Source organism: Gigantopelta aegis, chromosome 13 (assembly GCF_016097555.1).
Source record: "Gigantopelta aegis isolate Gae_Host chromosome 13, Gae_host_genome, whole genome shotgun sequence".
Lineage (NCBI taxonomy): Eukaryota > Metazoa > Mollusca > Gastropoda > Neomphalida > Peltospiridae > Gigantopelta > Gigantopelta aegis.
Genome location: NC_054711.1, coordinates 18,747,002 through 18,764,281, shown reverse-complemented (window position 1 = coordinate 18,764,281; position 17,280 = coordinate 18,747,002). Strand labels below are relative to the sequence as shown.

General features: G+C 34.8%; 1 protein-coding gene across 1 annotated transcript; it reads left to right on the top strand.

Moving 5' to 3' along the window:
- The first annotated feature begins 3,746 nt into the window (after positions 1-3,746).
- On the top strand, positions 3,747-15,834 carry LOC121387561 (receptor-type tyrosine-protein phosphatase alpha-like). Its single transcript, XM_041518716.1, has 12 exons — positions 3,747-3,771; positions 4,427-4,552; positions 4,910-5,061; positions 5,400-5,535; positions 6,348-6,494; positions 7,072-7,105; positions 8,090-8,154; positions 11,172-11,288; positions 12,277-12,402; positions 13,109-13,266; positions 14,138-14,276; positions 14,949-15,834. Exons 1-12 carry the CDS (start codon positions 3,757-3,759, stop codon positions 15,018-15,020), a joined length of 1,287 nt encoding a protein of 428 aa, XP_041374650.1. The 5' UTR covers positions 3,747-3,756; the 3' UTR covers positions 15,021-15,834.
- Positions 15,835-17,280: the final 1,446 nt, after the last annotated feature.

The window sequence follows — 17,280 nt, the reverse complement described above, 5'->3', positions numbered from 1 at the left end:
TTGGAAAAAAGGCCATGCTTTCCCGGAGAATACATTTTAAAAAAGAAAATATGATTGAAGAAGGGATATTTCGACACCCAACCACAACCCCGTGTCTACACACACGTCTGCAGTGAGCTATACCTCGCCTTTAATGTATTTAAATATATTTCAGACAAACCTCACGAAACGGGAGAATCAAACGTCTATGTCAATGTTGGCATGACGTCGACGTTGAAGGAACAGCCCATAGGACATCAACCAGACCATGCCCCCGTAGTTGCTGTGCAGCAAAGAGTAAATGCTCATAATGAAACAGCAAAGGGAGAAAACAAGGACAAAGCCAAGGGAGGTAACACATACTGTAACGTGAAGATTAGCGACCAAGATGATGAAGATATTACTGATGCCGTCGCCATTATAGAAGCAGACGATAAGAGTGATGAAGGTCAGACAGGAAATGACGTTGATGAACATGATGCATATTATAATAAGACGACCAGTCTACCGGAAGGAGGTTTTGACATGATGGAGCTTGAAACTATAATTCAGCGAATCAGGAACCAGCGTGGAGGATTTGAAGCAGAGTTCTTGGTATGACATCCAAAACTGAATTAATAGAAGAAAAACAATATAATTATATGTATGTATGTATGTATGTATGTATGTATGTCTGTCTCTCTGTCTCTCTATCTCTGTGTGTGTGCGTGCGTGCGTGCGTGCGTGCGTACGTGTGTGTGTGTGTACAGTAGAAATGTTGGTTCGAACTCGGAAGGGTCGGAAAACACCACAACACTCGAACCAAAAACAGTCTCGAGTCACACTTACTCGAAGTTGACCGAATGGTTAGGATGTAGTACCCGATGGGTATATATAATAAGTGTGTGTATGTTTTAAATTCAAATTATCACTTATTATAAATTCTTAATTTTGTATTATATTAAAATACATACTCAGAAAAAATATATATTGGAGAGGTCCACTTTGCAAAAGGCAATGGGACATGATTTGTTACATGTGTGAATATATACAAATACTGTTAGTATATTTAATAATATTACAATAGATATAAAGAAAAAAATTCCGCTACCTATTATATAACACAACTATCAAGTATTTTGAAATAAAAGTGAGCTGGTAGCATTATGGGGTCAGATTGTTTTGATTTTTTTTGGGGGGGTGGGGGGTGGGGGTGGTGGGTGATGACAAGCTTACTTACATACTGTAAAAAAAGTTACTTTTACAAAAATTGCCGCCTAAATTCATGCCTGGTACCTCTAATCGAAATACGGTTGTGAGAACGTACAAATCCTTACAAACCCTTATGATTTGTTTTATTCATGATCATTTTGTCTCCGAATATATTGATAATATTATTATGACTACCTCAAATGATAACACAACAGAAATAGTGATATTCTGGTATAGAAAAAAATGTAATTCAGTAATATGAACGATAATTTTAGATTGTTTCAAATATTCTGGTTAGGGGCGTATACGTTCTAACACTTTTTTCTAACAGCTATATCTATGATCATATGTTCTGTTAACGTGTGATTTCAGAAACTACCCAGTGGATTCAAACATGCCTATGCAGAGTCACAGAAACCCCAACATAAAGGGAAGAATAGATTTGTTGGGTACTACCCATGTAAGTCAATTATATTTTGGTGTATTTAAGGATTGTATGTTTTTTACTATTACTGAGAAGCTTTGGATGGTGCTTTCTTTAATAAGTATTGATGGGGTGGATTAATAAAGCGACATGTTTTTATTTTATTCATTCTTTTGATCTTTCATTAACTTTTGTAAACATTTATATTGATATGTGTTAAATTATGTTGTTTCATTTTAAGGTCTGTTTTGTTTCTTTTTAGAATAGGCTGTGATGGGAATTATATATACAAAACAAAATATTTTCATATCTTCATTCTTTTTTCCCTTTACATGAATAATATTTTTTTTTTTTTTCAGATGACAACAACCGCGTTGTTTTGTCAAAACTACCCAATTGCCCTGATTCTGACTACATCAACGCAAGTCACGTGGACGTGAGTATATAACTAACACATACAGTGGCACCTGTGCATAACTGTCATCCAAAATGTACACGTACTCTGCCATTCATGAACAGGCTACCTTTATACAGTTCAACAGACGCGTTTGTCTATGGTTGTCTAATATGCCTTATACATGTGATTATTTTATAAATTGTTGCTTGTTTACACCATTATGTTGTGCACTTTATAGCTACATGTATTATATATAAACTGATCAAATGGGCTTAAGATGCTATTAAATAGCTTATATTTTAATAGACAAAACAAAAAGCACCTAATGGTCTTGAAACTGAATAATGTAAAAGAAAGAAGATTGTAAAATGATGATTTGAATTACAGAAACATGAGGCGTGTTATAAAACCTAAAACGAAGATTGAGTTGAATCATTCTGCATCATTATGTATTATACTGGACAGAAATAGTGAGGAAATTCGTAAGGAGATAGACGCATTTGTAAATGTAGCTTAATTTTACACCCGAATGTATTGATGACATTTCTGCTTCATGTTTCCAGGCCTACAACAAGAAGGATTATTTCATTGCAGCTCAAGGTATGATTATAAAATACATTTTTATTTTGTGTCAAATACATATTAGCTATCATTTGATATGAAACTACTGATCGTCCGACATGAGATACGTTAGTGTCAGTGTTTCCATGGAAGCCATTGATGAGAATTGTCAGAAGACATTTATCATAAAATGCTGTTTCGTCTGGCCAGTAATTTCCTCTAATTTCATTTGAACTAGAATCTATATTCCAGGTACTACTGTGCTTAAAACATGTGCTTGGCTCTAGTAAATTTAGGATGATATTTTGTTTCTGTGGAACTAAGCTAGTTATAGTCGTTTTTTCCTTATATCTAAAACTAGTAGCATACCTTCCATTATTTTCTGATTTCCTTTAATTTTAACATGAACCCCACAACAACACAATTCTGGAATATATGAATAATATATCATCCATGTCCATGGCAAAAATAACTTTCATGTTGTGTGATCCATAAGAATGGATTATGCTGTATAGATATTAAAAATCATCGGTATTCTATTGTCAATATCATTTACAAAAACCATTAAAAAAAATCTGCCACAACCCAAGCTTTATTTCCAGGATGAAAACTTTATGTCAACATATCCTATGCCATTTCATTCTCCGTTATCGTGATGTAAGTCATACCTTGCATACTGATATGATTGTTTTTAAGCAAATATATTCCATGATGTCATTTGTTACAAGAGAATTGCCAAAAATCAGTTATAATAGATATCAAAATCTCAAAACTAATAAAACAATGTGATATTTCAGCACCGAGAAATAACTGTTTAGTGATGTTTAGGATGATTAAAACAATCCTATACCATTAAGATACTGCTTACAAACCTCATGGAATATCAAAAGTAGGTACCAATTGGCTAATTATCCATTCTTCCATAACCCTTAGTATCATTATGCCCTTTGATTCTCCTACAAGTAAGTTAATTGTTCCTTCGTAATAGAGCATTCTGTAGTATTGGTGTAAGCATCAATATTCTATATGATTTACACTATTTTAAACACAAGTCATACTATTGCATCAAAGTCAAAAGTCCTAGTGTGTATGATATTTCAGCACCGAGAGAAGGAACTGTTGTTGACTTCAGGAGGATGATCTCTGGTCAGTGTCTCGTTTATAGGAGGAGACTGTCCACTCAAGGATATGCTTTACAAACCTCATGGAAGCCGGAAGGGTAGGTACCATAGAGGGATGTAGGTAAAACTAGTTAGTTTACTAAATAAAAACTAGCACAATACATTCTCATCAAAATAAGTAATAATGTAATATATAATGGTACCCACCCCACTTCATTACTCTCATCAAACTAGATTTACACCTATTGTGTTAAATGTATGATTGAGCAGGTGGTGTCACTCTTCCTTTCAAATCTGGAAGTTCAGAAGAAATACATCTTCAACATTATACCATTGTGGAATGTACACAAATATCCACGCCCTGCTTTTCCTTTCACTGTGACTTAAGTTGACATATATTTTAGGATTTTCTGTATGTATGTTTGTTTTGTTTCTTTGGTAATAAATACCAGTTATAAAACCCCTTGTTAAGGAACAACATGACTATGCCTGGCTGCATTTTACTTCATGAATAACAATCAAACATTGTTTTGAAAATGTGAAGCACCACTTGCAAACAATTTGTCCTCCCCCACCACATTTTACAACGCATCCCATAATTGTCCTTTATACAGCGTTACGTAACTGCGCCTGGAAATGGATTTTTGTTTTTAATAAACGCAAACCAGGTTAATGTTATAACTGCTGTGAAGGAAAGATGCTAAACCAGCACATTCGTTAAAACCTAAAAAAAGTTGGCGTTCTTTTCTGCAGCACAAATGCGAACCTTACTGGGATGACGACAAACCAATGGCTGTGTCTTTCTTTAATGTTGCGGTCAAAGAAACGTTCCACCTAGCGGAATACAGCATCAGAAAAATCCAGGTCACTCAGACAAAGGTGAATATTTTTTATTAGAAACAAATAATAGTACAGCACATCCACCCATCCATATACTAGTACACATAATTGATGTTGTTTTAGTCAGAGAGAGAGAGAGAGAGAGAGAGAGAGAGAGAGAGAGAGAGAGAGAGAGAGAGAGAGAGAGAGAGAGAGAGAGAGAGGGGGGGGGGGGCAGACATTTTAGATACAGCAAAACAGAGAGAAAGGGAGGCATGAAAGACAGACAGATAAACAGAACGACAGAACGAGTGAGGTGATTGAGAAAGACAGAGTGAGAATGAGAGAGAGACAAAGAAAGAGACAGAGAGACAGAACAAACATTTAACACAGATCCTATATTTTTGTATATTTCAGTCTGGAAAACTGACACAGAAGACGTTTGATCATTATCACTTTACATCGTGGCCGGACCACGGAGTTCCTAACGTGCTTGATCTGTTAGATTTTCTGTGGAAGACTAGAGACACTCCGAGACCACGCCCTGGTCCAGTCCTCGTACACTGCAGGTATATTTTATCTTGAATGAAGGGTTTGATAGACTGTGTTGAAAAGTCCCTTCACACTAGCCCCATCCTTGTAGACTGCTGGATTCTGTTTTAACTTGTATGTATCGATCGGTTGGACTTTCTCTGGAAAACTAGAGACACGCCTTGGCCACGCCCTGGGAGAGTTAGTATGGGTCCAAAACTTAATCATACGTTTTTAGATAAGTTTTAACATTATTAACTATAAGGTTACATGCCATTTCTTCGGTTCCCTTATTTGATGCAAACAGACTATGTCTGTTATGTGTTTACCTACTATGGTACATTTATCTGTATGTACTGTATTTTGTGTTGACCAGTGCCGGGATTGGCAGAACAGGGACGTACATAGCTCTCCACATTCTCATAGACGAGATGAACGCCACTGGACAACTTAACATTCTACAGACCATCACCAAGATGAGACACCAGAGGAAGAACATGATACAAACCAAGGTGATGATATCACTTGTAATAGATACACCAGTTGATGATATCACTTCATTTTGATACACGCCAAGGTGATGATATCACTTCATTTTGATACACGCCAAGGTGATGATATCACTTCATTTTGATACACGCCAAGGTGATGTTATCACTTCATTTTGATACACGCCAAGGTGATGATATCACTTCATTTTGATACACGCCAAGGTTATATCACTTCATTTTGGTATACACCAAGGTGATAATATTACTTCATTTTGATACATGCCAAGGTGATAATATCACTTCATTTTGATATACGCCAGGGTGATGTTATCACTTCATACTTTATGATATCACTTCATTTTGATACACGCCAAGGTGATGATATCACTTCATTTTGATACACGCCAAGGTGATGATATCACTTCATTTTGATACACACCAAGGTGATAATATCACTTCATTTTGATACACACCAAGGTGATGTTATCACTTCATTTTGATACACAACAAGGTGATGTTATCACATGTATTCGATCTATACAGACCAATGCGATGAGATCACTTGTATTATTATTTATATATCAAAGTGATTTTATTACTTGTATTGGATCAAGATAGCGATGCTACCCCCCCCCCCTCTCTCTCTCTCTCTCTCTCTCTCTCTCTCTCTCTCTCTCTCTCTCTCTCTCTCTCTCTCTCTCTCTGTCTGTCCTTTTATCTTCCTCTCTCCATCTCAGTGTGTTTGTATGCATACATGGATATGCACTGACACAATTATAATTGCCATTTCCATGAATACAAATGTAGTAAAATAATATGTTCTCTCTTTCTAGGAACAATATGAATGTGTTTTCATCACACTGCTGGAGGTAGTAAAATATGGGCAGACGAGCATGCCCACGAATCACTACCTACAGGCATATCCTACAAAGGGAGGCAACTTGACTATGGGCAGGAAGACGATTGACCAACTAGCTGAGGTATGGAAGGAACATGACCAAATATAACTAAACGCCACGTTCATATCTCCAGATCAAACACATTGTTTGATAATGAAATGCTCTGATTCTGTTTGTTATTATAAATGTTGCTAAAAGTGTCCACCAAAACTAAACACCAAAACAAAACCTATTAATACTACCGATCAAACAGAGTGACGAAATGTATGTGCAAATATAACAGGTTGATGCTTACATAACTTAGTTTAAAACATTTAAAAGATACAGGTGATTGTGGTCTGTATTCGCCGCCACATTGAAAACCTTATAGCAATTGTAGGGATTTTGCAATCTGGTTAGCTTGGATCAAACACAGAGGGCAGTATCTACAAAGCCAGTTTGTGTCCTACATGGGTGTAACAAAAATACATTTACAGTGTTTACTATAAATCAGGCTTAGTAAATTCAGCACAGAATATCCACTCTTGGCATTAATCTCATAAAAACAGCCATCGTATATTCGGTCCAGAGCGTCCCTGCTTATCGTTAGTATATTCATTACAGGTGAAGCTAAAGGATAATCGTGCTATATGTCTGACTATTTGATAACTTTTTTCAGGACATCGTTTCCATGAATAGTCCACACAATGCAGGTATGTATATTTGACAAAAACTGTGCATTCACTTATGTTGAGGACTTTTACACTAATACAAAAGACAGCTGTTCTTTAAATATAACTAAATGCTGATTGAAGCACATTTTGGAGTATTTAAATATTCTGAATATCATATATTTTGGTGCTGTTGGTTTTCATTACAATGACTTTTCTTTCTGAATCAACGCTTTTGTAAGAACGAATCTGCAGATTTCTATGTCGAAATGCGTGTTTTTTTTGTCATTCATACGAACACATTTATTTGTCTACAAGTGCCAGACGTCAGGGTAATTATTACTTGACATAGATAGTAATAGTTATTATAGTATTACACTTCAGGACGTCTGTCTATACAATATATAAATTGATATAGTTATGTTTATAGGCTATATTGTATGGACACACTTACTGGAGTGCTGTAAAGGTTGCTAAAATATAGTCCCCGAGGCGTGAAAACAATTTACAACCTACACTATTCACACCATGAAACGGAACTGAAAATGTTGCCATATACATTTCAGTTACCAAAACTAAATGCCTCTTGCCAGAAGGAGCTTGAAGTCTATATTTCAATAATCCATTAGCACAATTATATAACAAATTTCCAGTAACAATAAATGAAGTCGTATGTCTCCTATATTTAAAAAAAACCCTAATGCTTAGACAATGTCATTGTAATTCCTCCAATACTGAGTAATTGTTATGTGTTATTGCCTATTATTTGTTTTATTTATAATGTTAGTATTCAGTGAAACACAGCTAAGCATAGACTATGAAGGGAACACTGTACTTATATGTTGACTGTAGGGATAATTTGATTTAAATTGGTTTACGCACACTAGTATCTGTTACAGTTTGTTTCAGAAAACCCCCACAAAAAACCCACAGTTGAAATTAAAATAGAGATATACCAACTATATTTTCAGAATTGCCGACGCAAATGTGTTGTTTTATAAAGCGTTTTTCTTATATTTCACTTAGATGCACAAGTGAAGAACAGACTCTGGGTGAACGGACAACAGGATCAGTTCGTAGTGGGAGCCCCAGTATGTAAAGATGTGTATATAACAATGAACTTTCGTCCTTGGAATGCAAGTCTATAACCCACAAAAATCACATCACAAAAGAAAACAAAGACAAAAACACAGAAACAAAACCAAACTAAAGAAATAAATCAAAACCAAATGAAACCAAAACCAAACAACAAAACAACTAAACAAAAATATACAAAAACAAAAACAAAACTAAGTAAAACAGAATAAAAAGTAAATAAAACTAAACTAAACTACGATTTATTTTTTGTTATAATAAATAAACACAAATAAACAAAACCCAACACAAAAAAAAAAAAAAAAAAAAAAAAAACAACAAAAACGTAACAAAAAATAAACAAAACAACTGGGGAAAATATGAATCTCATTCAGTATTAAATCTGTACCTTTAAAATATGTATTGGTAATACTAGCAATCTGAGATTCTGAAGCGCGATTATCTGTTGTCAAAGGTCCAAGTACCTTTACAATATGTTGTTTTCCTCTTATAGTCTACAATGATGCAACAAGGCTATCTGTTGCAAGAGTATCAAGTACCTTTACAATATGTTGTTTTCCTCTTATAGTCTACAATGATGCAACAAGGCTATATGTTGTCAGAGTATCAAGTACCTTAAAATGTGTATTTTTAGAAAATGCTGAAACAGGGTTATCTGTTGCCAGGCGTCCAAGAGCCTTTAAGATTTTAAACTATTGTCGCTGAACTAAGAAAACCTCGTATGTGCAGTTTTGGCGATTTGCACTTGTTTATTCTTTCAGAAGCAGATATCTATTATCTTTTTGTTGTCAAAACCTCGTACATGTCCAGGCAATGGAAAGTATGGAAAATGTCAAATAAGTACAACACGTATTTGAAAACCATTGTTTATCTGTTATGAAAACCTCGTATTTACCAATCGATTATTTTTATCTCTATCATATTTCGACCTTTTCTAGCAGGTAAAGGTAAATTGTTAGTGACCAAAATGTCTATATTGTATATATATACTTATTATGTATTCAACTGGTGGTCAAGGAAAACCTGTAATATCAGAAAAGAAGTGTAGATCCACCAGGAATTTCCGTATTTAAGATCCAAGCATAAATACAAAAAATATTTATCATCTTGGAGAAGATAAAGGTTTATCTAAATTTAAGCCTGGAACTTACATTAAGAAGCTGAAAAGAAAAATGTATGCTATACGTGGACATATAATAAAGGGGAAAAGTTCAAGATATAACTGTCTGTTTTGGGTTATTTTAATTGATACCTGATGTAAAATTTCAGTTTTTAGGTAAAGGATTCTTTGGGAAGTCACTACACAGGTTTTAGATTATCCAGTTATTAATTACGCAAAAACAATGTATGTTATCGATTAATATGTAGGTTTATTTGTTTATTTTATTTTGTTGTTATTGTTATTATTATTATTTATGTAAAGAGAGCAAACATGATGATGCATCTTTACTTAAAAGTTCTTTTAAAATATCTCGTTATAAAATTTCCTCCAGTTACACAGTAAATAAGATGTCATTTGTTAGCACAGGGAATATTTCTACTAAACTTTTATCCGAATTCATGTCAATAGTCTTAAATGCGGCGAATGTTCCTGTTTTTAAACCTATGGGCTTCATTTCACGTGAATTCCAATAACCTTGGAATGAAGTAAATCATTTTAAACATTTTAGTTTATTCCTGAAAACTTGAGACAAGTATGTTCAGCTAAAACGAAATGTATTACTTTGAAAATATTTGTGGATAATCTCTTAAAGGACATTTTCTAAACCATTGATGAATATTTTTGTTGGTTAACTTAAATGGACAATAAACAATTCGTATACACATTATATTGTTATACACCCAAAAATTGGCAGACAGTCACTCTATGGGAAACCTATCATGTAACCTTTAAGGTCTAATATACAAAGTTTATTAAAACGTTGACACACCTAATCTATTGGTGACCCGGGGCCAGTTTCACAAAGGTATTTAATGTAACCACCTGTTAAGTAGTCGCTAGTGAAAATGTTTTCTTTGGCCATTTTTTAAGTAAATACAATAGTGTGCCACATTCTTGAATGTAGCAGACAATACTAATGAACAATACAAATCGTAATTTCTAGAAAATACAGTTTTAAATCTGGCCCCCACATATTGCAGCCTGGTCAAGAATATATGTGGGGTGGGGATGGAGAGGGGGGTTCATTGAACTGCCCCTGATTTAAGCGATTTAAAATACAAAATATTGTCCGGAGAACTGTTCTACAAACATCGCTTACCAGTCTAGGCCACCGCCCCTGCACAATATCCTGCATATCATGTACCTGCAGATCACTTTCATTTTTTTTTTTTACCAACAGCAGATTATGTTAGTTAAACTAAACAACCTGTATGTTGCTAGGCCTCTGACTGATTGGGCAAGACATGTTTCTTTTTTTATTATTATTAATTTTAATGAGGAATTCCTGGTCCAGCAAAGGATACCTGGCCATGTGCGCGGCTTAACTGTTGAAAATGAGTACAAGTACACATGACAAGTATGCTAACTGATTCAGGGCCTCGTTCAATGAAGCGATCTTAGAGTTAACATCACCTTAATTACATAATATAGTTATTCATCTTAGCGCTAAGATTGCGTCGTGGGACAGGGCCCATGACACAACTGAGACTGGGAGTGTTTATAATAAGATACACCTTATTTGGCTAGGTTTAAGTATCAGGATAATTTGAAAAACAATGTAGGTCTACTGGTCATAATAAATGAAGAAATTATTAATATGAAAAACTCATAAGTAACCTTTAATTCAGATTTTTACAGTGAAATACTCGTAAATTACATTTCAGTTATTGATAAATACTATTCATCAGTTTAAAACGACTTTATCCGTCATGTTATAGATCTTAAGAACCATTTGTTACACTGAATCAGTTTGTACCAAAAAAAAATTTTTTTTCGTCTCCTGTAAAACATAAAACATGCATATACGAGTTTTACTTAGTTCAACGACGCTATGTTGTTTTGTTTCTATAGTCACAGTTGCTGAAGCAAGGCTATCTGTTGGCTCACACACCGTACAAAACTGAGCACCTGCTGTGGAAACTAATCACAGAAACCAACTCTCTGACACTCATCACACTGGGAGCCGAGGTAGGTGTACACTAATCACAGAAAACGACTCTCTGACATTGATCACACTGGGAGCTGAGGTATGTGTACACTAATCACAGATAACTACTCTCTGACACTCATCACACCCGGAACTGAGGTAGGTGTACACTGATCACAGATAACGACTCTGACACTCATCACACTGGGAACTCAGGTAGGTGTAAACTAATCACAATTGTCTGACATCAAAGGGATGGGATATAGCTCGGTAGGTCGTCTGAGGTGCCGAGAGAGAGAGAGAGAGAGAGAGAGAGAGAGAGAGAGAGAGAGAGAGAGAGAGAGAGAGAGAGAGAGAGAGAGAGAGAGAGAGAGAGAGAGAGAGAGAGAGAGAGCGTGTGCGTGTGTTTTAATGGTCCAGGGGGAATGTGCAAGGTGACAGCGGCAACTTATCTTTCTCTCGAACTTCTCAACATTACACTCTGTACTGGAAAGAATAGACACTTGTGCCCAAGACACCAAAGACCTAAGCATTGAAATACATTGAATATGAAGATATATATCTATGTACTTTTAATATGGATTATAATCATCGTCGTCATCATCATAATTTTTGTCATCATCATAAAAACAATTTATTCACATTGCAGATATGTGAGATATTGATTGAAACATGTCTGATTGCCACCTCCACGGTGATGACTTCATATAAGCACAATCTAAAACTAATTGATATGACAACATCAATGTTAACTGTACAAGTGCCGTATTTGCGTTTAATTTTGAGGGTTTAAATTATATTAAACCATTTTATGATGTCATGTAAGAAATGAAATACTATATGCACAGCAGAACCAGTTTAAGGATCCGCGGGGCCTGTAGGACAAATAATAGCGCCTTCCCAGGATATATATTTTGCAACCCCCTCGGGGAGAGGGGAAAAATGACTTAGATATGTTTGAAAGTATTTGTAAGATAAATATCATCAAATAGCCACTCGTAGTATTATGTATATCTCACTATATTTTAGACTGGGCTTGAATTCATTCCACATCCAAGTCACATCTGCGAGTATGGACGAGTGACTGTGGCCACAGTCAACGAAACACGTTTAACAAGGGGAGTAACTCTGAAAACTCTCTCTGTTGGAAAGACGGTAAAATGTGTTGTTATTACCTTTTTGCAGCTGCTTTTGAACTGCATTAATTTATAGTTAACTTTTTTTCTTAGCTTTTATTTCAGCTGTGTTCATGTCAGAGAGACGTAAGCTATATATTCTTTAAAGTGTTGCTAGCATAAGAGATCTTTGGGATAATATCAAATTTGACAGTGAAAGATAACATACGTTTTCCAAATATTCATTATGAAATGTTTATGAAATGTGTAAGTGGAGAAGGGGATAACACAACTAAGTTTTCTTTTATTTTAGAAGTGATTTTAAATGTGTGTTTTTTAATATCATGTCACCTATAGAACTTTACTTCAATAATCAATTACAACCTATAAATGCCCTAGAGTCAGCAGGCAGCAGGTGATGATTGAGACCATTTTCCTTGCTGATTGTGGATTCATTTCGTTCAATCATTTATACTTTATGCGTCAAGCACGCTGTCGTTGGCAAACACCTCAGCTATTTGGGTTGTCTGTCCAGTAGGTTAGTGGTTAGTTGTTAGTGAGATACAAATAAGTTTAGTGGTCTTACACCTACCCAATGAGTCGTTAAAATCAGTCTGGGTGGGACCGCTCCTGTGGTGTGAATCCAGTACCTGCCAGCCTTATGTCCGATGGCTTAACCACTACACCGCCGAGGCTGATGATCCTGGGTAATAAGCCCATATGTAAATACTGTGTATTTTTGACAGAGCGATTCCGAAAAGAAGGAGATTGCGAATTACTCTGTTGATCTGTGGTCGGATGAGACTGACTCTTCCTCTGTGATAGAGCATCTCATCATCTTGATGGAACAGATGGAAAACAGACAGAAGAAACTAAAGTCTCACCCTGTCACCATTGTGTTCAAGTACGTCAAATAACAAAACATTATTACAAATTAAACAAATTTGTGAATTTGGTCATTTTGACTCGCCCTTACTCCAGGACCCTAACAGGCCGGGCCAAGACAGAGAAAATATTACACCAATTTGAAAAACAAGCATTATTTTTTTCTCATCTCCCAGAAACACTACAACCAAATAGTTTTAATATATATATATATATATATATATATATATATATATATATATAAAGGTCAATCTATGGTTGGGTGTCCCACTAGTCCCTAGGGATCAGGTGCAGGTGAGGTTTATTAGTTATATAGAAAAATCCGTTTCTTCAACTTCTTTTCCCATGCACCCCTTGAGTCAGCATATAGTGTCAGCAATGTATCAATGTAACCATGCTCATGTTGTTTCTGTTGGGTTTTTCTTTTAGAGACACCAACACAACAATTGCAGTACGATGATATTCAAGAGCCATAAAATGTTGAATTGTAAAAAAACCTAGTGTATAAAGTCAACATGTTATTAATAATTTCATGTAACATTTTACTTCTGTGACATTCCTGTCCACGTGTTTCTCTGTTTTTCACAACATAACATAAGTTATATTAATTTTCGTTTTATTAAGTCACCTACCAGTCCAACCTATAGGTCCGTCTGTTCCACATATAGTGTCAAGGATATTTTTTGTTTGCAATGCCTCAAGATATTGAGCTAAATTGTGTATATACCTTGATCATGTAGTTACAGATCAAGTTTGACTTCCATGGCAATTTACCTATTTTTAGAGTTACAACCATAGAACGTAGCAGACACGAAAACAAATTGGTCCCCGACAGGGACATGTATTGCTCTAGCTGTACTTTCAGAATCTTTGTTATTTGTTTTCCCCAGTGTTTCCGACACAAAACAAGCGATATCACTCTGTATCATGAACAACATCATGTCTACTATTTCGGTCCATAAGGGGGTTGAGATTTTCAACAACGTCAGACGATTCCAAGATGTCTTGCCAAATGTGGAATTCACTGAGGTATTTCGAGATAACTATGAACTTGTTTAATGTTAAACATTTAATAACACACATATTTTTATACATTTTTGTTTGTGTTAATGATTCAGTGAAATTTACTTTAGGAAACACTTTTATTGAGTAATCAGATGCTATAACTGATGTGGTATGAGGGAATCTCACGTTAAAGAAATACGAAAAAATTACTTTTTAGTTTAGAAATACTCTGTTGTTTAGCTACATAGAGGCCGTAATCTTTTAGACTAAACACTCCACTCGCTGTTTAGGCTAGAAATCAAACTGGATCAGCTCATCTAATTACTGAATCTACCAATAGGCCTATAGTAAATTTATAAATTTTCAAACCATAATTTAATGTAAATTATAATTTAGATTTAGTGGATAGTTGGTTGTTGTTGTTGGATTAGTGTTTTATTTTTCTATGTTTTTTCTGAATCAGTTATGTTAAGAGTGGTTGGTATGGGATAGTTTCTTAACTTTGGTCAACCAGATTTCCATTTTTGTCAAATACCTGCTTGGCCGAGTGGTTAAGGTCGTGGATGTGTTATGTGAATCGGTAGTTTCGAATTCTGCCAATTGTGACTTCGTGTTTTTAAATATGATATGCCCATTATACCTTCCATGTACTAATTTCATTAAATACCTATACAATTATATTTTTGTTATTTTCAGGAAACCTTTAGACTCTTTTGCCAGCTGGCGTTTGTGTACCTGGAATCGACTGGAGTGTACACCAATATGTGACACTGGCAATGGAAGGACTACACACGTCAGCGCATTGCTTAATGCTTTAGAGACACCTGAGTACATTGTTAAATACTTTAGAGACACCTGAGTACATTGTTTAATACTTTATAGACACCTGAGTACATTGTTGAATAATTTATAGACACCTGAGTACATTGTTTACTACTTTATAGACACCTGAGTACATTGTTTAACAATTTAGAGACACCTGAGTACATTGTTTAATGCTTTCGAGACACTTGAGTACATTGTTAAATAATTTAGAGACACCTGAGTACATTGTTAAATAATTTAGAGACACCTGAGTACATTGTTTAATGCTTTCGAGACACTTGAGTACATTGTTAAATAATTTAGAGACACCTGAGTACATTGTTTAATACTTTATAGACACCTGAGTACATTGTTTTCTACTTTATAGACACCTGAGTACATTGTTTAACAATTTAGAGACACCTGAGTACATTGTTAAATAATTTAGAGACACCTGAGTACATTGTTTAATGCTTTCGAGACACTTGAGTACATTGTTAAATAATTTAGAGACACCTGAGTACATTGTTTAATACTTTATAGACACCTGAGTACATTGTTTTCTACTTTATAGACAACTGAGTACATTGTTTAACAATTTAGAAACACCTGAGTACATTGTTTAATGCTTTCGAGACACTTGAGTACATTGTTAAATAATTTAGAGACACCTGAGTACATTGTTAAATAATTTAGAGACACCTGACTACATTGTTTAATGCTTTCGAGACACTTGAGTACATTGTTAAATAATTTAGAGACACCTGAGTACATTGTTTTCTACTTTATAGACACCTGAGTACATTGTTTAATAATTTAGAGACACCTGAGTACATTGTTAAATACTTTAGAGACACCTGAGTACATTGTTTAATGCTTTCGAGACACTTGAGTACATTGTTAAATACTTTAGAGACACCTGTGTACATTGTTAAATAATTTAGAGACACCTGAGTACATTGTTAAATACTTTAGAGACACCTGAGTACATTGTTTTATAATTTAGAGACACCTGAGTACATTGTTTAATGCTTTCGAGACACCTGAGTACATTGTTAAATACTTTAGAGACACCTGAGTACATTGTTTAATGCTTTTGCGACACTTGAGTACATTGCCAATTGTGACTTCGTGTTTTTAAATATGATATGCCCATTATACCTTCCATGTACTAATTTCATTAAATACCTATACAATTATATTTTTGTTATTTTCAGGAAACCTTTAGACTCTTTTGCCAGCTGGCGTTTGTGTACCTGGAATCGACTGGAGTGTACACCAATATGTGACACTGGCAACGGAAGGACTACACACGTCAGCGCATTGCTTAATGCTTTAGAGACACCTGAGTACATTGTTAAATACTTTAGAGACACCTGAGTACATTGTTTAATACTTTATAGACACCTGAGTACATTGTTGAATACTTTATAGACACCTGAGTACATTGTTTACTACTTTATAGACACCTGAGTACATTGTTTAATAATTTAGAGACACCTGAGTACATTGTTTAATGCTTTCGAGACACTTGAGTACATTGTTAAATAATTTAGAGACACCTGAGTACATTGTTAAATAATTTAGAGACACCTGAGTACATTGTTTAATGCTTTCGAGACACTTGGGTACATTGTTAAATAATTTAGAGACACCTGAGTACATTGTTTAATACTTTATAGACACCTGAGTACATTGTTTTCTACTTTATAGACACCTGAGTACATTGTTTAATAATTTAGAGAATCCTGAGTACATTGTTTAATGCTATCGATACACTTGAGTACATTGTTAAATACTTTAGAGACACCTGAGTACATTGTTTAATACTTTATAGAAACCTGAGTACATTGTTTAATACTTTAGAGACACCTGAGTACATTGTTTAATACTTTAGAGACACCTGAGTACATTGTTTTATAATTTAGAGACACCTGAGTACATTGTTAAATACTTTAGAGACACCTGAGTACATTGTTAAATACTTTAGAGACACCTGAGCACATTGTTTAATGCTTTATAGACACCTCGGTGCATTGTTAAATGTTTTATGGATGCCTAAGTACATTGTTCAATGTTTTGTAGACATTTCAGCACATTGTTTAATGCTTTAAAGACACATGAATACATTGTTTAATGTTTTATAGACATGTCAGTACATTGTTTAATGTTTTATAGACATCTTAGTACATTCTACACTGTTTAATGTTTTATAGACACTTCA